General features: G+C 29.0%; 2 protein-coding genes across 4 annotated transcripts in view; both read left to right on the forward strand.

Annotated features, from left to right (window-relative positions):
* Window positions 1–20,049, forward strand: part of LOC105847129 (uncharacterized) — a 45,849-nt gene extending 25,800 nt beyond the window's left edge. For 2 of the 3 annotated variants that reach the window (XM_065796172.1, XM_065796171.1), the window contains exons 4-6: window positions 2,836–3,096; window positions 19,300–19,581; window positions 19,748–20,049. In XM_065796172.1, the coding sequence (XP_065652244.1) occupies window positions 2,836–3,096; window positions 19,300–19,581; window positions 19,748–19,935 (731 nt within the window). In that variant the 3' untranslated portion in view covers window positions 19,936–20,049. Of the gene's footprint in view, window positions 1–2,835; window positions 3,097–13,467; window positions 13,582–19,299; window positions 19,582–19,747 lie in introns of those variants that run through there. The other variant, XM_065796173.1, reaches the window with a different exon arrangement.
* Window positions 10,561–13,214, forward strand: LOC136079787 (uncharacterized). Its single transcript, XM_065796174.1, has 3 exons — window positions 10,561–11,194; window positions 11,299–11,697; window positions 11,804–13,214. Exons 2-3 carry the CDS (start codon window positions 11,589–11,591, stop codon window positions 12,493–12,495), a joined length of 801 nt encoding a protein of 266 aa, XP_065652246.1. The 5' UTR covers window positions 10,561–11,194; window positions 11,299–11,588; the 3' UTR covers window positions 12,496–13,214.
* Window positions 20,050–22,911: the final 2,862 nt, after the last annotated feature.

Here is a 22,911-nt window from a genome sequence, read left to right on the forward strand (position 1 = left end):
AGTTGATGAATCCACAAATCAAAGGGAGTCTCAGATAACTTTTAGAGTGCTTTAGTCAATTGCACACCTTGAACCTTTTACTTTTCGCCCAGTCAGCATAGATTCAGCTCATTCAGAATTTTTTATACCAGCATTATTTATGGCATCACAGTAACCACTGCCTCCCAACCAATCTCACTATTAATCATCAATTAATAGTTGCTATTAAATGATGATTGCTTTTGACATAAGAAACATTCATCACTCTCACATTATTTGTAGTTCTTGGTAACTCATAACCTGTTGCAGCATTTACAAGTTTAAAACTCTTCTGAGACATTACAACTTATTATTAACTGAAAATAACTAGTTTTATTATAAAGTTAGCTATTTTTAGTTCTTTTGTTCAAGTTTTTACCAACATTATAAAGTTTATAATGTTGGTAAAAGCTTGAAAATAGTTAAAAATTAACAAAATAAAAAATATATAAAAAGGAAATTCATTGCTAAACTATAATAACTCCGAAAACCTGAAAAAATAACACGTGTTTTATAAATTCATGAAAGTTAATTTTCATGAAAGTTACATTTAACAAAAAACAAGCTAATCGTCGTTTTTTTGTCTACATACACTGTTTGCACTTACCTAAAAAAACTATATAATGTTTTATTATAAAACGTTTATAGTACGACCACGTGCATCGTTTACGCTTTTATTTAAAGTTGATTAGACACTATAAGATGAACCTTTGAGTCCATTTGTTTAAAAATTAAAGGCTCTTTAACTGTATAACTGTTGACAGCAATTTCGCTAAATTTCATCCTGGTATCACAATGTGAACTATTTTTATCCTTATTCCCTCCACTATGAAAAAAATTGGGAATTGATATTTGAAAATGAAAATGAAAAATTTAATTTCAAAGTAGAAGGAAAAAGTTGTAAAAAGTTCCTCGCAATTTTAGAATAAACTGAGAGGAAAACTGTGCAAAATGTTATTTTAGTTTAACCTTATTGAAGTTTGAATGCCCACCAGATTAGGCACTTCAACATTTGTTTTTTTGAATGTAAAATGAAAACAAATCAAGCACCAGTTAGAGCTAAACATAAAAAGTTAAAAAATAAAAAACTTATTGTTGGATTCTTATTAGTTAAAAACTTTTGCAACTTTTAAACCACAAAATTTATGATTTTTTTTTTGTATTACTTTTGACGTTTTTAAGAATCGCATTAACGTTTCCGTTATTTTACTAAAGTAACAATAACAAGATCATTATTATTTAAAACTATGAATATATAATACCAATAAAAACGATAGTAAATGGAATTTTTATGACTAGTACCAAAAATATTTTTTTGATATTTTTATTTTTAGAGATAATTTAATTCAAAAATTAATGTCGTTTTATAACTCAAATATTTTTGATCAGTAATTAGTGTTTTTTGGATTTCATAACAAAATCAATTATGGCATTATATTACCCTATTAGTGTGCATATTTTTGAATAGTAAAGGTTGGTCACACAAAAAATATGCCTCCCACCGAAAAGTTTCTTTTAAAAAAAAAAATTTTTTATCGCTTGTCAATTTTCAAGACTTAACTCGTCAATTATCAAGACAGAAGTTTAGTTTTTAAAATTAGTATATTGTTTTGGAAAACCCTTTTTGCATTACCATTTAATAAAATACTTAAAAAAAGTACTGTCACAGATTTATTATGTCAAAGATGGGTTGTTTCCTGTTGGTTCTACTTTTTGCAATAAACAAATAAAAAGTTAAAGTATTTTAAGTCATCGGTTGAACGATCGAAAAATATACACCTCAAACTATTTTGTCGGCATAAAACCTAAGATCTTTTTACTTTAAACGTGTTTTATCGATTATCAATATTACGCGCTCAGATGTTGAAGTGCCTAACCAGATCGTATACTATTTAGTACTTTAACACTTTAAAGTGTTACTAAACGTTTTAAAACTTCCAATAGGTAAACATTTTACCCGATGTGTTTTTTTCTCTTTGTCTCTGGGAAATCTATAAATTTTTTAAAAGGTTTATAAATTGTTTGACTTCATCGATGATAAATAACTCGTGAAACAGTAATAAACACATTTCACCACTTTTTATAAACATAAACAAATTTCACTATTTTCACAATAGATTAAATAAAGAAACTAACAAACGGTGAAAATATATAAATATCTGGGACATATTGTTTCAAAACATGACAAATTGACTTTTGCTGCATTTGCTACAGTCTATTTGCCCTTTTATTTAACTCCCAGTTCAATTTAAGTTGATAAGCTGCTACATGCTTGACATTTTTTCAAAAATTTATGGGCTTCTGAGACAAAGCCCGTTAAACGCATGGGTTTTTTAGTAAAGTATTTCATTTTTCCGAATGAAATAAATCCGTAACTTAGTCAACTTGGCTCAGCTACAATTTTGAATAAATTTTTGAAGCGTCGCATTTTGACTACTTGTAACCTCAATATCTTGTTTAAATTATTTTTCTCTTTTGCATGAAAAAATATATGAATGTGACAACAAAAAAGAAAAAAAAAAAACTGACTGTAGCAATTGCCACATATGCTATACCCTGGATCAGCTCCTGTTAGATTAGATACAATAATAAAGTAAATTTTTTTCAGATATATACCCAAGTTAATTTTTACCAAGTGTTCATTCAGTATTTATAAATAATAACTTAATTTTAGTTTGAATTTTCAAGACCTTATATTAAATAGTTTGTGATAGTTTAACAAAAATAAATATTGAATAACATAGATTATAAGAGAGTTTTAATAGTAATTAATAGAAAAATGATTTGAATGAAAAATATTTTAACGTTTTTTCTTAGAGATTTGCAAGACTATATCAAACCGTAACAATTATTTTGGAAGAAATGATATTTTCCAAATAATTGATACATTTCCAAAATGTAAGCAATACTGTTATGAAAATATGAAGTATCGTTTTTATAATTCATGGACTTACAACTATGTAGTGCATCATTGCCGATGTGAAGTGCAAGATGACAATTATTTAAACATTGATCTAAATGCATACTGCTGTTACGCGTATGCATCGAGTAATATGGAATATAACAAAGTTGAAAAATGTAAGTATTTTACGTAAAATTTATTGTATATCAAATGAACTGTTCCATTAGGTTGCAACATCTTGTTTCATTTTGCAATGCACAGTATTTAATTGCAGTTAAATTGATTTTAATTCTCCATTGATACTTAATAATTTAATTAAAGTTTTTTTGCAATTTTACGGAAATTAACTTTATCCTTCATTTAATTTAATCAGTACAAAGTTAAAATATTTTTGATGTATTTTTAGAATAATATAATCATGAATATAAAATTGCTAAGTATATAAAACATAGAATTGATGACATTTCAATGTTTACCACTTAAGCTTTGGGGTCGTCCATAAATTACATCACGCAATTTTCGACTGTTTTTGACAGACACAGATCTGCGGTCGTTTATCAGTGGCGGATTCAGACTTTTTTGGGCCCGGGTTTACTTTAAAGCAGAAGACACCTTTTCATATTATTAATAAAATATTTTCTTTTCAGTGTTTCTTTTATTTATTTTTCATTGGGGCCCCCAATGCAAAATAAAATTTTGAAGTCCCCGGGTCTAGCAGTTTTCTTCAAACCCCCTCCCCCTCTCAATCCAGCACTGTCGTTTGTATTCCAGTGTTTGACTTTGCAAAAGCCTGAATAATGCTATTTTGTGTTGCATTATATATGCGATATAGAATCCATTATTGTTGATAGAAATTACTGAAACTTAAAAAAAAAGCCAGAAATATCAACAAATGAAACTATTTTTCTCCTTTACCAAGCCGGCACTACTCGGTTAAAGGTTACACGTGGTTTCTATTGTGTGTTTAAATGCCCTAAAATGAAAAGAATCACTCGGGTCTAAAAAAAGGTTTTAATTTCGCGAAATTTAACGTCAAATTAACGAAACACTAATTAGGATATCAAGTCTTTTATTAGTTAAATATTAAACGATATAACGCTTAGTTTTTTTTATGTTTTACGGTTTGCTACTGATAAACTCGCCCAGCATTTGGAGGTTTGTCATTATCAACTTAACAATATTAGGCAGAATCGTGTCACTTTTATTGCTTCAGTTTATCTTTTATAAAAATTTATGATTTATAACAATTTAGCCATGAACTCCAGACAATTCAAGTAAATACCAAAATTAAGGGGCTTGGTGATAAGACAGAACTTGTCTTCTTCTTGCCCCAGCCATGTATTTATATATTTGTATTGCATAAACTTGTAAACTTTTCTTATCGGCGAAATACATAATAATAATAATAATAATAATAATAATAATAATAATAATAATAATAATAATAATAATACCAGTTTAAAAAGAAAGCTTTCGGATTATGCATATTTGCCTGCATGATTTTTAATAATATAGTTTTTATTATACTAAAGGTTTTATCTGTGTATTTAAAACTTGTCTCAAGTAATACTTAAAAAAAAAGTGAAACTTGAGGTGCCGGTACCGTGAAATAAATTAGCTCCATTTATAAACTCCAGTTGCATAAAAAATTAACCGGGAGTCAATCTATTACAAAATAGGTTTACTCAACTATTAAATAAACAAACCCCTGTCTGTGAAACAGTTTAAGTCCTAAAATATACTAGCTCCTTGTAGTTTTCATATATGTGGATTACCTACAGCAGTAATTGAAGTATTTGTATTACAAATAAAAACAATAGTATCCATATGTCATAATTACTAACTAATATATAATGATAAAAACTCACTGTTAAAAGTAAATTAAAGTAAAACTACACCAATACACTCCTATGTCATAAATCAAATGCTAAAAGTTTAATCTTTCTTGCTTTAATATATGCAAAATTAGTGAAATTGATTTCAAGTAATTTTTAATTGTATTTAATTTGCAGAAACTCTATTCAGCAGTGGCTACAGAGGTGGAAATTGTAAGAAATGTTTTCAGTGCTCGTTCGATACTTGGGTAAGATTCTTGCAATTCCCATGTAACAAGAACATTTAGAAGATCTAAATGAAACAAGTCATCGGGTTTTTTATTTTGCAATAGTTCAACCATTAAAGCGTTTTATTTCAATTATAAATTATTATTTCGTCCTTTTTATATATTACATATTATTTATCTTATTTCATCATCTTTATTTATTTCAGGATATTTTACAAGATAATAGAATATCTTTAGGTTCTAAATCTTCCATTATAAAAAACTAAAATAATATCTTCTCGAGTTTTTGAAAGAGTTTGTGTTTATGAAAACAACAAACTTTTCTTCAATCCTACATTCTTTATCTGACAATTTTGTATACCTAATAATTTCAGTTAATTGGTGTTTGTGCGATACATTCGTGTTACTATCAGGTATTGTATTATAATATTTGGCTTCTTAAATTTCTTTTATTATTTCACTATTTACTGTCGCAAATAATAAATTAATATACTCATTATCGGTTGTTGGCGACAAGTAACTAGTGTGATTTTTTAGCGATTCAAGGGAATTTTTAAAGCCAACATCAAACTGACTCAATAATTTCTCTATCTTTGTCGTGTCCACAAAAAGCTGTTTTTAGCACTACAATATAAATTACGATACAATACAAACAATATAAATTTTAATTTTATAGCCAATGTATGGCTCCATTTCTAATTTTTGCTTTTCAATGCTGCTTGTGCAAATTCGTCAATAAGTTCACTCTTTTCATGCCCTTTTTCTAATAATTCCCATTTCGTAATGTTACCACGAAATTTCGTGATATTGAATCCATCACACTGACAAAATAGAATATTATGTGCACCAGATACAAATAAAAGACATCTTTCTTTTTGCAATAAAACAACCATTTCCTCTCTTTTTTTTTTTCAATATCTTAATTTCTAAAATTCAGCGGCCATTTTTAAAGCAGCAGCCATTATTAAAGCAACAGCCATTTGTGAAAGGATACTTCCTTAACTCTGCATGTGCTGGACCATGTTGAACTAAAAAAGATTTTGTAATTTTGTAATTTAAGTTCTATGTTGTTGGATCATTTACATTCACATTTTTATATTCACAATTATTATCATTGCTTACGTTTTTTTTTCTCCATTTATTTTGCTGTTCATACAATAATATAAAAAAATTTTCCTTAAAAAAATGAATTTATATATATTTATATAAACAGACAGGGGCTCAAAGAAGATGTGGATGACAAGAGTCACCACATTCTTTTCATAGAGTTCCTATGTGAACTTTAACAAGTGCCAAGAAAATAAAGTTATAATAAAGTAAAACAAAAGTAAAAAAAAATAAAAATAAAAACTCCGTTAAAACCTTTAAAAAAATGACAAAACTCCGTGAAAAAAATTTAAAAAAATAAAGAAAGACAATAAGAGGAATAAATTTCTTTGAATTTATCAAAAAATTAGGTTTAAAAACGATAGTGTATATTAAAAAAACGATAATGTATATTAAAAAAACGATAGTGTATATTAAAAAAACGATAGTGTATATGTTAAGTTTTAAAGCTGTCATTTGTTTTCAAAATTTCTTTTTTTAAATAAAACTTAAATGAATTTACTGTTTTCACCATATTGATGTGGTTATTTTTATAACTGTTCCATATCTTAGGCCCTCGATATGTTATACTATATTTTTTGTATTTAGTTTGTTTACTAGGTAGTGTGTATGTTAGCCTCTCGTTTGATCTCAGAAAATAGTTATTGTTTTGATTTATTTTAAATTTTGTTTCAAAGTTTTTTGGTGCGAGATACATTAACTTCCTTTTTTTCAAAAAATTTATATTCTGTATTTTTTACAATTTTAGATTTTTTTTAACCTCTAGCTTTTGACTCCGTAGCAGGGGATTCACCTTTCTTACATTCATTTTTCGCCCAAACCATGTTTAACTTTTAAGTTCGAATATATTAGAAACACTTTGTCATTGCCACAAAGCAAAGCCATTGTTACACCAATAATTACTACTATAACAACAGTGTTACAGTGACAGATCCAGGGAGGGAAGGGTTCCCCCCCCCCTCTTACCAGAATCTGAATGTCCTAAAATATCAAATGTGGTACAAAATTCCTGGATCCGTCACTGCGGTGTTATTATAATACTATAACAACAATATTTTTGTCATACAATAGTGTTTTATTTTTACTATTAATAGTAAAAATAAAACAATATTATTTCAATGAAAAATAATTGGGCCACGTTATACAGAAAACTACCAACCCACTTAGTTTTAAATTCATTTTGATTGTTTCAAAACTCTGCATTTATCCATTTAATTTATCTTAAAACCAAATATAAGTGGGTTGGTAGCTTTCTGCATAACATTGCTTAACTTAATAACATACCAAAAACTTTATATAAAAAAAAATAAAAATAAATAAATTTCTCTTGTGATGGCTTTCTTATCTAAATTAGAATTAAATTGTTTTATGTCTGTTGTATAAAAAATATGAATTTGGATTTACAAGGTTTTGATTATAGGCCCACAATAAATTGAAATTAGATTTGAACATGCGAATGTTTAGCATAAAATTGAAAGAAAAACAAACGTCAGGTTCGCTATCTTTTTTACTTCAATGTCGCGTCGTGACCTGGTTTCGTTACCTGGTTTCTACTCATGTTTATGACACATTTCCACTAATTCACACAAAAAGGCTCCAAAAGTGCAGAAAAAAAAAGTTTTACAATCTGTAATTATCAGCAATTTCATTAAAAAAAAACTGCATTTAAGTGTGGACAAAAAGCTTATTGTTTGAAAAAGTTAAGTAAAAATAAAATATTTAAAAAGCACTTTTTAAAAGACATATCAATCAATATGTATATTTTAGGCACTTAAAATTTTTTTTTTATTAGCAAAAGATAGCGGCAAACCTAAAATTGAAGAAACACAGAAAAAAATTTGGTACTTCTTATAAACTTCAGCTTTAATACGTTAAAACAAAGTAGTGCTAATAACTCGCGCAAGCGAGTTATTTTTTTATACAAAAGAATTGAGCTAGATTATGGGTTCTAAAGAGCTAAGGATCATTCCAACCTTAAAAAAAACACGTGGGTTAGATGGATCAGAGACTCTTTTATACATTATCACCAAAAAATGTTTCATAACGCCTTTTTTCATTTTCGTCAAATGTTTAGTTTTGAAGCAATTCTGCCCCACTGTAAGTCGTCCTTCTTATAATATTTTAAAAACGTGTCATTTTACCAATTTTTTTTAGGTTTGTTATTGAATATTTATTTTACACTAAATTACATATTTTTAAAAATATGGAAAGAAACCAGCTAAAACTGTTGTTTTACGTAAAAGTCGTATTGTAAAACGAGTTCAATTTATTAATATATTATAATAGTATCATTATACAAATATGTGATAAACACGAAGAAGAGATCGTAGATCACAGCTAGTAGTAGAAGAGTTTCTCAAGTCCGTTTTTGTTCGATAGGTTAATCCAAGAGAGACTGGCTTCGACAGACACGCTATTTACACAAATTCCTAATTAATAGTTTTATACAATCAGCCAATCCAAACGATTTACGTTTATAACAACTTAATTAACGCAACAAAAACATCCTGTTAACATTCTTCATGAACGCGCATTACTATTCTTTTTTCAAATAAAAATTTTTCACTTGATTTAGACTCAGCTCTCCGTTTTAATCATTTGCCGAGTAACCCAAGACTTGAAAAAAATCCTTAAAGTTTTAGTTATTTTTGTTATAACTTACTCGTCTCGGAAGTCAGTCCTGAAAAGCTCGGTCATTTTTCAATTGAGTCGGTGAATGTTAGAAGGGCAGAAGTCCAACTATGAAAACTTTTGGGAAACAAAAAAATACTGTATTTTCCCAACTAGTAAATTTTTGTAAGGATAATGTGTTTTACCTTTTAAAAAAAAAGGTGTTGAGCCATTAACAAAAATGCAGAGGGGAAAATGGAGTTTTTTTTTAATTTCCCGAAAGTTATTAGACATTATTGGACTAACGCCCTTTTAGCATTCACCAATTCAATTATTGAATCTCGGACTCGGAATACCAAGTGAATAAAATGTAAAAAATATTATAACCGAGCTAAATAAAAAAATTTTAAAATCTTCAAAACTGGCGAGAGTCCTCAGCACGAGCTGTCTCACGAGTATCTATTTTTCACGTATTTCTCTGAAAAAAAATGCACAAACAATAAAAAAATAAAAAGCGCCAAATTTGGAGTTTTTTAATATTTTTCAGTATCTCGGTAATATCCGAGATACTGAAAAATATTAAAAAAACTCGAGTATGCAGTATGATATGAAAAAAAATATTTTTTATATATCATACTGCAATTCAACTGCAATGCAACGTTTTTACTCATTCATTGACTTCTCAGAGCAAAAGAAACTTATATGATTTTTAAAATTGACTGATTCAAATATTAAAATGAAAAAAAAATTACAAGAGAAACTTATTTGAAATTGCAAAACCACTGTCTAGTTTTGAAAAATGACAAGTTTCATGTTGAATACAATTTGTGCCCTGACGGTGCAAGAGACAAATTCATGATAATTAAGTGAAACTTACATTTACTGAGAAAATTATTGATAAACTAGAATTAGATCTTGAACTTAGTTTCAACCAAATTGCAAATCCGTTGGTACAAAAGCTGATTTGAAAGTTCCACCAGGATTGAAGCTCCCAAAAACGTCCAATAAGTTTGTCAAACAATTTACAGTGTATAGCTAAGCATAGGGTGTCCCATTCCCGCAAAATTTTCGAATTCCCACTCCATCTTTTAAATTGAGGTTTAGACTAAGATAAAAAACATATTTACCATGTATTTTGAAAAAATATAAAAATTTAAGGGTCCCCCCACTTAAAAAAAGTTAAAAAAACCCTTTTTTACCGTCTTTTTTGAGTATTTTTGTTTAAATTGTTAACAAATATATTCCGTAACGACTTCAACTTTTCACACAATATAATTTACTGTCTTATTTATACTGTATAAAAAATTCGACTTAAAAAAAAAAATTTAAGGGTCCCCCCCAATTAAATAGTAAAGTCGTTTTGTAATTTGGCAACATCAGAAAGTAGTTTTTTACTGTAAAGGCTTAAATTTAGGACGATCTAAAAGTTGTATTGAAATAAAAAAATTTGATTGTCTTTATTTGAACCAATAATTATTCTAAAACAATGGTTGCTGAAACTGGACGTTCGGCATAAGAAAAATTTCTTTTCGTGTTTTTTCTTCAGCATGGTAAATAATTCCATGTTGTTTGTTTTAAGTTGTTTTAACAAGTAAAATTTAATGTTGAATTAACATTATTTTCATTATTTTAATATTATTAAATAATAAGATTTCGACATACCAATAGTAATCAATAGTATAAATTTTTTTAATTTAAAAATTATTGTTTTAAATTTTTTATTTACTTTAAGCTTTTTGTTTTTACAATAAATTTAATATACGAATTAAGGTTAGGAAATATTTTCTAAAATAGAGTTCCAATGAAATTAGACTAGTTTTTGTAATTGCTAGGCTTATGTAATTGCTTTTTTTAATTTCAGTAAAGTAATTTGCGACAGATTTTGTTAAACGGTATCCCAATTAGTAAGTAACTCAGTCACGTGCTTCTGCTGCTGCTAGTACTGTTTTCTTTCTGTGGTAACCACAAAAATGGATCTACGTTCTCGTAAACTACCGAACCCTAGTATAAAAGAGAAAAATCGTTCAGTAGAAAAACCGAGATCCACACGAAGTCATCATCAAGATTATTTTATTGGATTTGGACTAGAGAAAAGTTTAAGTGTCGGTGTAAAACTTCCCCTTAAAATTGCTTTGCTCCGAAGATACCTTTACTTTAGAGAAATCAACAAGGGAAGTAGTGAAATAACAGTGTCGGCAAAAAATATTTTTAAAGTTATTTTGATTGAATTGCAAGAACTTTGGAAAAGAGCTCACTTACCAGTTAAGCCAGATAACAAGTGCATCGAGTATTTCATTGCAGTTTTTAATAAATGGCAAAGTGTGCTGAAAAAAGGAAACTAGTGCCCCGAGAAGAAACGAACCCAGTTTTTGAAATCAATGAATCAACTCTGTGACATATCAGCCGCTGACACATATTATATTTTACGTCTCTCTCGACATGCAACCTGGAAGGAGGACTGGGAGTTTTTACTGAACCAACGGAAATATCCACAGGTAATTTCATGCATTATTTCAACCATGTTACTGTACTGTGTTTACTTAAGGTTATTGGTTATTTTTCATTTAACGTTAGTATTGTATTGTTTATCTCCAATTAGGTTGGTTCAATGATTGGTTGCGACGCAATTCATGCGCAGCGAGAGAAGAACAAGTCGGATCGCAATAAACGTCTTGAAAACAGAGTCAATGATCACAGCAAAGCTAAGAGAAGAAAAACAACTCTAAGTAACGAAGAAATAGAAGAAATCATTGAGCAAAGTGGGGATGACTCAAACAGCTCAGAAGTTGAAGTTTACACTCCTTTCCACCAAAAACGGAAAACCAGATTGTCAACCGTTGCTATTCACATCATTTTCCAATCTCGCGATCATCAGTTCACCGTAACCGTATGGTAGAACGAGAAAAACAAGGGGTCCAAATAAAGGAGAAACATCAGGAGAAGCGCCCTCTTCATCCATCAGGTCACTGGGATTCAAAACTTGTTTCGTCACTTACTGGTAAATGGATGATTAATTTATTACTTGTTTACTGTTTTCAGTGTTTGGAAATGAAAATATTGAAAAAACAATATAATATTTAAAAACAAACATTTTTTGTATGTAGGAAAGAAAGAAGAGCATGTTGCTATTTTGGCAAGTGGTTGGGATGGGTCATCGAACGATGCAAACGAAAAAATTCTTGAAATCCCTGTAATTACTAATTCTACTGGTCATGCCCAGAAAGATGCCTTCATTAAGTGTTTTTCTTCATGGAACCTGCTAGATAATTTGATTGCCCTAGTTTTCGACACCACTTCTAGTAACACTGGATGGAAAAATGGATGTGCAGCACTAGTTGAGAAAGAATTTGGTCATGCACTGTTGTGGACAGCTTGTCGCCATCATGTTTACGAACTGCATGTTCGTCACGTCTGGGATGCAGTTAATGGAAGTCATAACGGACCTATCGAGCCAATTTTGAAGATGCTTCAAGACATTTGGGATTCTATTTCTCCCGAACCTACAGATATAACAAAATTTGATTGGCCGGAAGAGAACCATCCTATTCATCGCCAGGCAACAATTGTTCTGAACTGGGCTAGTAGGTGCCTTGAGGAGAATATTTTTCCGAGGGCCGATTATCAAGAATTGATTGAACTGACAGTTCATTATCTTGGAGGTGACTTGCCAAAAGGTAAAATGTTTAACTTCAAAAAACCGGGTGCGCATCATCGTGCAAGATTTATGCACAATGAGCTGTACATCTTGAAACTTGTCATGCTGGATCAACGGATTACATCGCTCGACCTGGATTAATGTCATAAATTGAAAAGAATGGCTAATTTTATTGCTCTGTTTCACGCAAAGGCTTTTTTACTAAGTCGCATCTCAGTTATTGCACCAAAAGTTTATCATCAATACATCGCCGATATGCAGTGGTACCGTGATACAGACAAAATCACTTCTGATGCAGCTATTCAGTCTTGCAACAGGCACCTTTGGTATTTAACTGAAGAGTTAGTTATCTTCGCGATGTTTGATGATGAAATGTCGCCTATTGAAAGATCTGATATGGCATTGAAGTTGTATGACACCCAAAGAAGTGAAGAAATAAAGCCTGGAAAACCGTCTTTTCCGAAAGTCGATGGCGACAACATACCTTCTTTTGCCTCTTTAATTGGTCCTCGTTCCTGGCTACTATTTAATCTAATCAAAATGACTGCAGACTAGGTAGATTGGATGCAGTTTCCTGTCGAGCACTGGGTGAAGATGAAAGACTACAACTATGTAAAAAGTGTTGTTAAGTATTGTCAAGTTGTGAATGACTGCCCCGAGAGAGGTGTAAAACTTATACAAGACTTTAAAAATAAAGTAAAAGACCCCGCGCAGCTTCAACTGCTACTTCAAATAGTGGAGGGTCATCGCAAACGAGCTTCTCTTCAAGGACGAAAAGAAAATTTAATGAATATTTGATTTATTTTTAAACAATGCTAATTGTTTTATTCTTACAATAGCAGAAGTTAAAATGCGTAAAACAACTTTACTATTTAATTGGGGGGACCCTTAAATTTTTTTTTTCAAGTCGAATTTTTTATACAGTATAAATAAGATAGTAAATATTATTGTGTGAAAAGTTGAAGTCGTTACGGAATATATTTGTTAACAATTTAAACAAAAATACTCAAAAAAGACGGTAAAAAAGGGTTTTTTTTAACTTTTTTTAAGTGGGGGGACCCTTAAATTTTTATATTTTTTCAAAATACATGGTAAATATTATTTTTATCTTAGTCTAAACCTCAATTTAAAAGTTGGAGTGGTAATTCGAAAATTTTGCGGGAATGGGACACCCTAAGCTAAGCATCGATTACGAAAGACAGCGATGAAGGAAGTAGCGCTGATAAAAACTTTAAATGTTTTCCTACGGAAGTGATGAGGCAATATTTAATTAGTTATTAAACAATTATTTTTTAATATTTAATATTTAATATTTTTTTTTGTTTAATTTTTTTAATATAATTCTTAATATATAAAATTTAATTTTTTTTTTATTTAATTTTTTTAATATAGTTTTTAATATTTAATAAAAAGTTTATCTATATTTTTGGCTCCAATAATTACAATGAAATTCTTGGTATGATTAAAATGAGCAAAAATGTGATGCCAAAACGTAGTTGAGGTTAGAAAATAATCAATGATCTTCGGCATTGATCCTGACCAAGATTGCATCGATCAAACTATGGAAACTATGAATAGGACAAGCGTTTGCACTAAGGACTGTCAACTCTTACAACAAATTTATCACATTTGCTATGATCTTAGAATTCACTTTTGTGTGACAATTACAGACATTAATAAAGAAAATATGAATTCATCATCAGATCAGAATAGTAACAGGTCACATGTAAGCATGCACATCTTAGAGTTCTTCCAGCGTACCAAGAGTGCTTAGTTTAGCAACAAACAAATAATGATAAGAAGAAGGTAAGAACAAAAATAGTGCTGACGCAAGTTCTAATGAAAAAAACGAAGATAAGGAAGCTCTTGAGCACAAGCATGCTTTGTCTAGTACTAAAACTCTCGAAGATGTGCAAACTGTTGTAGAAAAATTTCAAATACAACCTTAAATTAGTCAAAGATTTATAAAAAATAATGCTCAATATCTTTAACCCAAGTTCAAATAGTTGGTTCTTAATGTCAATGGTACGATAATGGAAAAGCGCATTAAAAATATTGATGACTTTTGATAACACGACACCAGCTACCAAAAAAACTCTTCAAGCATTTGGATATGATTGGCCTGATTAATTCAACCGACGAGTTCAACAACAACTTTATTTCTTGGTTCAAATCAGAAATTTTATGCACATTAAAATATGCGTTTAAATTAATCAAGTCAATATTGATTCGATTTGAGAAAATTTTTTCAATTTCAAGCAACTATCGTAGTAGGAGGCGAGAGAGAATGACAGCTGCAACTTTAAATAACTTCAGACTTTTAAGAAGTTATTTCAAGATAAACATTATTTTGATAAATGTGGAAAATTTATGATTTATAAATAAGAATAAAAAAATCATAAAACACAGATTTCTGAAAATTTCTTTACTTTTTTACTTTTTATTAAATCTTAGTTTTAGGTTAAGTTTCTAACGAGATTTCGTCTCATATATCAAGAATCGAGACAAAAAAAAAAACGAGATTCAGAAAGTATATATTTTTACTACTCATGATGTTTCAACAATTCAAAGGGCTTAACCTGTTCAAAGCTTTCCTGGTGTGTGTTCAAACCCATCCAAGATTATTCAGTATTGGTGTTTCACACATTAAATATATCAGAATACTTGAATTGTAACTGAAATTTTAAAGAAACAATATTAATCGCGAGTCATTGTTTTGACTAAGTATACTATAAAATAAAGTTAATATATATATATATATATATATATATATATATATATATATATATATATATATATATATATATATATATATATATATATATATATATATAGCTCTATTATTTAATAATATTAAGCACTGTAATACATACATTCTATCAAGCATCGTAACACAAGTCTTCGTGTTATTACATCAAAGTGCTTAACCTCGAATATATTTTATATATCTATTAGGAATCGCTAATATACGGTATACTAGAAATTTAGTATACAGCTTGCCGTGTATTATACTGTAAAGTATAAAGTAAACAATTTTTTTTTTGGCAAAACCGTAATACAAGTTTGTAACAACGTGATAATGGTTTACGTAAAACAAATGGTTTGCTTTTTATTTAATGTTTATGTTTGTGTGTTTTATTATACTATTAATCATTAATTAACAATTCTCAATAGATAAATAAAAGAGTTGAAGTCTTTGATCAAAATCAGCAACCACTTGTAAATGGATTGCTTTTTTTGCTACATTAAAAAATATAAAAATACTATAATCATGATAAGTCATACAATAAATATAGTATAGCAATTTAATTCATTAAGATAATATGATAATAATTTAATAATAAGCTATTAAATTGTCTAGTTGGTTCGAAAAAAATTCACAAAAAAAAGTAAACAGGTATATTAGCTTTTATATGCCAAGTATACGGCTAAGTATATTGTCTACTGCAACCGGCAATCCTTAATATCTATATGTATGCAAATATATGTACATATATATATATATATATATATATATATATATATATATATATATATATATATATATATATATATATATATATATATTTCTTCTATACGAATTTAAAAATAAACAAAAAATTAAAAACGGTAAATTAACTACGCATACTAAGAATGCTGTTTTAAACCTATGCAGTACCAAAATTCCTAATAACCAAAACGATCTTCTTAATCTTGGTCCAAACTTTGTACCTTCTTTGAAACATATCCCTTATGTGGATATTATCGCCACAACAGGGTCGTTTGCTATAAAGGTAGAATATAACAACAAAATTGAAAATGCGCAGGATTTGAGAAAAAATGTTTTAAAAGAATATAAAATGGGTAAAAAAATTTGCCAAAACTTAACAAGAGAGCAAAGAAAAGCTCTGACGGAAATTAAGGAAAACAAACTTGTCGATATATATCTGTTTGATAAGGGTAATAGTTTGTAAGAATTGAACATGAAAAAGCTTTAGAAAGAATTCGCGATTAAATTGGTCAAAAAAAGGTTTTAAGTAAAGATCCTAGTTCTAGTTATGCTATAAAGTTAAAATCTATCTCTTACAACTTAATAAAAAACAAAGATTTTTAAAAACAGAGTATGACAGTATATATTCAAGTGATCCAATCCCACCTTGTATGTATGGTCTAATTAAGGCTCACAAGCCTGAAAAAGCTTTCCCTATGAGAATATTTATGTCAACTATCGGCCCACTTAATTATGGAATATCTAACTACTTAGTTAAAGCAATACAACCTTAACAATCTTAAATAAAAGTAAAATACGTTTGAAAAATTCTTTTGATTTTATTAGCAAAGCAAACTCATGGAATGTTGACGAAAACGAAATTCAAGTTTCATTCGATGTAATAAACCTGTATCCATCAACTCCACTTTAAGAAGCTATTTTAATTCTTATAGATCGATTAAATAACGATGATTCCTACAGATGTTCTACCAAGCTTACTATATCAGAAACAAAAACACTTATAGAGCTTTGTTTACATCGCTGCTATTTTTTGTGGAACCTATTGGTCTTCCATTCGTGGTTGTATTGGCAGAATCTTTTCTACAACATCACAAAGAAAACGCTTTAAAAATTGCAATGACATTAAATCCTCCTCTCGAATTAAAATCCTATCTAAGATACGTCGATGATAGCCATGCTAGATTTTCAAACACCTAAGAAGCAGAGAAATTCAAAATAATCTTAAATAAACAACACCTTGCAATACAATACACAATTAAGACAGAAAGCCATAACAAAACTCTAAATTTCCTAGATATAACAATAATAAATAACAGCAAAGGTAAGTATAAGTTTAAAGTCTGCAGAAAAGAAGCCATTACAAACATTCACATAAAACCGCACTGAATCAATACCCCAAAATTTTATGCGCAATATTTAAAGATTATGTTCACAGGGCATACTCCAAATGCAGTGTTACACATTTAAAAAACGAGATAAACTTTCTTATTCAAGTTTTTAATGAAAATGGGTACACCAAAAACCAACTAAAAAGTATTAAAATAGGAAAAAATGGTCCGTAAAGAACAATAGAATTCAATCCGAGAACAATGCTCTCCCAACAGTATCATTACCGTGGATACTTTCACTATCACCAAAGTCAAGGAAAATATTTAGAAAAGTTGGATATAGAGTAGTTTTAAATCAAATCCTAATTTAAGAACATTTCTAACATGTAAAAACAAATCTAGATTGCCTCAAAACAGCCAGCCTGGAACATATTTAGTTGAGTGCAATTGCTCAAAAAAATATGTACGAGAAACAAAGTTACAAATTAGAACAAGAACTCAACAACACCAAAAAAGTTTAAACGATGGCAAACATTATCAATCAGCAATTGCCACACATAGCAAGTTTTGCTCTGAAAAAATAAATTGGGAGAAAACTAAAACTCTTAAAGTTGAAACAAAAAAATTCAACCGTAAAGTACGTGAAGCACTCGAAATACCGAGGCACCAATGTTTCCCATCAAATGGCGGAATAAATCTCGATAATAGGCAAGTTGGCAAAACTAAAATTTGAACTCCGTTTTTTATATTCTTGCGTAAAAAACAGGAAGCCATTCAACTGCTGACGCCAAGTAAAAATTTATTAAACTGTTTTTTAACGTTCAAAAAATTTTGTAATATTTTACGAGCTGATAATGCTGGCGTTCCATAACCAAGTGAAAATTTCTCAAAAAAAATTTCTTAAAATAAATTATTACTTGTATTAAGAGAATTCGTATTGTTTGATGTTTTCTTATTAATATATATACATATATATATATATATATATATATATATATATATATATATATACAGTGGTGGCGTTAGGGTAGGGCCTGGTTGGGCGATGGCCCAGGGCGCCGAATATAAAGGGGCGAAACTAATTGGTTATTTTACCCTTTGCCTTATTTTTGAATGGAGTTAAATTGAGCTAGGGCCGCCGTAGAAATCTCGCCCAGGGCGCTGGTAGTATATATATATATATATATATATATATATATATATATATATATATATATATATATATATATATATATGTATATATATATATATAGTATTTGTAGTAGTAGTAGTAATAGTAGTAGTAGTAGTAGTAGTAGTAGTAGTAGTAGTAGTAGTAGTAGTAGTAGTAGTAGTAGTAGTAGTAGTAGTAGTAGGTGTGCGGCCGTGGCGCAGTGGTTAGAGCGCTTGCTTTATAAGCAGGAGATCCAGGTTCGAAACGAGCTCTGGACAAATTTTCGCGTCACGGTAAGGAAGGAGGCGTGAACTTCCTGGTTAAATGCACTTCCGCGGTGCTCTGTGACAAGACCGTTAGGACTTCTTGGAGCACCTAAAAAATAAAAATTTAAAAAAAAGTAGTGGTAGTGGTAGTAGTAGTAGTAGTAGCAGTATTAAAATGCTGCAACAGGTTCCCGGTAAAATCTATAGGTTATGGCATATATATATAAATTTATATATATAAATGTGTGTGTTTATATATATATATATATATATATATATATATATATATATATATATATACACACACATTTATATATATAAATTTATATATACTTATATGTATATATATATTAACAAATAAGTTAAAAAAAAAATATATATATATATATATATATATATGCACACACACACAAATACACTCACACACACACACACACACACACACACACACACACACACACACACACACACACACACACACACACACCCACACACACACACACATATATATATATATATGTAGTTGAAACAGATAAAAAAAAAAAAAGAGCGTGTAAACGTTTTTTTATATTTTTAACTATTGTGTATATATATATATATACATATATATATATATATATATATATATATATATATATATATATATATATATATATATATATATATATATATATATATATATATATATATATATATTTAATTTAAAAGCTTCGGCAATTATGCTTTACCGATCGTCAGATGGTTCTCCAAAATTCTGGAATAGAACTCTAATGCAATACGAAGAAGGATTTAGTTCACCAGACAATATTTGGATTGGTTTAAAAAAACTTGTGAGAATTACAGCCGCTTTTGTTGTAGATATTAAGGTTATTATTACAACATCCATCTTTCAGGATAAGGTGACAACGTACTATAGAAATGTGAACATCAATCAAGATACCAATGGTAATTATCTTATCTCTTATCAAATGTTTGACTCAAACAATGCAAGTAAGTAATTTTTACATTGAAATCATGACTTTGTAACAGTTAAACATACTTTCTTATATGTAGCTATATATTTTCAAAAAATTTCTAATATGTAATAATTATGCAAAATTAAAATGCATAATTACTTTGATTTGATGCCAAATTTTTAAATAATTTCTTGTATTAGGAGAAGAAGGTTATTTTGATCAAAGTCAAATTATTTCAAACTCTTTATTTATGAATTGCGCTTCGATTGGCTATTGGTGGACAAGTTGTCCTACACAAATGAACGTTCCAACGAATCCTAATTCAGGCTTTGGATTCGGATCTATATCTGATGTTTACAGTATTAGATTTTTACTTGAAATAACTTAAATTGTGAGCAATATTATATAATATATATTGAGAATTTTGAAATTTGTAATGCGTTTGGTACATATTAATAACGACAATACTTATTGACGAACATAGATCTATATTTGTTTCACTTATATTTATTTCGTATATATTTATTAAGACGCACGGATAATACGTTGAGGCAGTTTTGAGCAAAAAAACAAAAGAAAGGTTTTAATTGCATGTTACTAATTAGACTTTTTATTATTAATTACGTAATTTTGTTACGAGATTTCGTAATAATTAAAAATTTTCAATTCTTTTTCAATTATAATTTTTATATTGAAATTCTCGTATTAATTGAAATTTGAATACCTAATTAGGGTTCGGACTATTGTAGTTGTAACGAAAACAATAACAGTTAGAAAAACTACTGTTATTCTAATAACTTTTTTATAAATAATAACAATATTTATGATTTACAATTGTTGTAATATTGCAATGCAATAACAATAAATATTGTATTGCAATTCATCTTCATAATACAGTAACAATATCTAAAAAGAAAAGGTATTGTAATGTCCCATTACATTAACAATGAAATATTGTATTGTAATTCATCTTTAAAGATAATATATGTAAAGTATTATAAATTTTTTTCTAGCCCCGGCTATCAACCCCTGCTAAATCTTATAGTTTTGCCGGGGCTGGGTTTGAAAAAAATTTCATTTTTAGTCGGGGACGTCAGTCACTTACTAATAGCTCGGCGGCTGAAATATTAAAACATCTCCAATTTTTGACATTGCAATAATTTTTTTCATTACAAGAGCAATAAATTGTTACTGTATTATAAAGCTTTATAATACGACAACAATTTACTGTTCTTGTAATAAAAAAAGTTATGGCAATGTCAAATACTGGAGATGTTTTAATAGTCAAGTCGCCGAGCTATTAGTAAGTGACCGAGGCCGCAGCCCCGTCCCCGACTAAAAATAAGATTTTTTTCAAACCCGGCCCCGGAAAAAACTATAAGATTTAGCAGGGGTTGATAGCCGGGACTAGAAAATATTTATAATGCTTTACATATTATAATATTATGCTTACATTTACTATTTATTGAATACTGGCTTATATTCATATATTTTCAAACTCTAATTTACTTCCAACAAGATTGCAAACAACCACTATTAAGCTATGAGTTACTTTAAAATAGAAAATAAGTTAAACTACTAGGAAATTGTTAACTAAAGACATAAAAAGTTGTAGGTTGTATGTAAAAGAAAAATATGAAGATGGCTAAGAGTTATAAGGTTTTTTTGATGTGCGAGGAAAAAAACTGGATTAATAAAAGTTTTATAGCATGGATGGACAGATACAGTAATTTTACTGTATCTTTCCATCCATGCTTTAAAATGGATGTAACTTTTTGAATAAAAAGCCAAGCAAGAGTGAGTTTTGGTTTATTTTAATAGAAATGATAGCTCGTTTGAGCATTGACGATGATGGTATTTGTAGAAAAAAGAAAGAAATGCAACCTTACAACAATGGAGAGTGGCTCAATCTTGACAGATAAAGCAGGTCTAATTACATTTAAAATGTGCAAACAATGATGTCAACATTATTGCAATATTTATTTGCAGTAAATAAATGAGTTTTGTTGAATAACAAAAATGGTATATTTGAAGTCCATAATATAAGTCCATAAGCCACTGCGAGCCTTATGCTGTTACAGAAAAGAGGTCAGATTAAAAATCGGCTGCTTGTTTTAAGTAACCAAAAAGTGAAGATTTTTTGTCAAGACTTGAATATAAAGTTGAGTCATTAGCAAATAGAGCCACTTTAGATGTAAAATTTTTATGAAGATTGATATTGTAGTTGAGAAACAATGCAGAAGCAAAGATAGAACCTTGTGGTACCCTTAAAGTTACTTTAAATAAAGAGTGTAGGTCTTCAAGAATAACTTTAATAATGCAGTTAGAAATAATCAATTTAATAATCTCAAAACCTTTATACAAAGTAATTAGTAACAGAGTGAAGACTAATTATAGAATAGTTGGAGTAATCAAAGTGTTTCCGTAGGATAGTTGGAGTGATCAAAGTGTTTCCGTAGGATAGTTGGAGTGATTCAAAGAGTTTTGAAAAATTAGAAATACTTATTTAGCACCTTTTAGAAGTTTTTAAAACTTAAAGGAGCACATAAAAAGCACTTTTTAAAAATTAAAGAGAGTTTTGGAGAACACTTTTTGAAGACTACAATGGAAATCTTGTCTGAAACACAAACTCTTAAGATGTTTAATTGAGAATTAACTTTAGCATTGGAAGCCAGAGTGATTTGGATGTTTAACAATGGGTTAATCTGTTTAAATGGCAGGAGGAGTATGGCTATTATATTCAAGAGTCAAACTAGAGTAAGATTTATTTGCAAATAACTCTGCTTTATTCTGGAAAAAAGTAAAAAAGATCAAACCCATGAATTAAAGATTCGTTGTTAAATTTACTTTAGTTAATGACATCGCTGAAGACTAACCAAAAGTCTCTAGAACATCTGATATAAGATATAGGATTTAGTAAACTGAGAATTTAGTAAGTTAAGAAGATATAAGATCTTGTAAAAGAAAGAGAACTTAACATCAGGTAGGACCTTTTTACATTGTTCTTAAGAGAGATGTCCATGTAAAAAAGATGAAAAAAATGTTTAATGTTTAATAAAGCAACAGCTCAAGATGGTAAAAAATGTGGAGTAGAATGAAACTTGACTTAAAATTGAAGAGTAGGAACAAAAGCTTCCAAACTTTTAGTCCAGAAGGAATAAAAGCTTCCGAAATACGCTTTATGCATTCATATTATGGATGTAAACATATATGTTTGCTATTTATTTAGATGCTGGCTCACAATATCCTTTTATATTTATATAAACTCTAGTATTTATATGGTGTTGCGTTTGTTGAAAGTGAAGAAGAAGAAGAAGAAGAAGAAGAAGATGATGATGATGATGATGATGATGATGATGATGAT

Source organism: Hydra vulgaris, chromosome 04 (assembly GCF_038396675.1).
Source record: "Hydra vulgaris chromosome 04, alternate assembly HydraT2T_AEP".
Lineage (NCBI taxonomy): Eukaryota > Metazoa > Cnidaria > Hydrozoa > Anthoathecata > Hydridae > Hydra > Hydra vulgaris.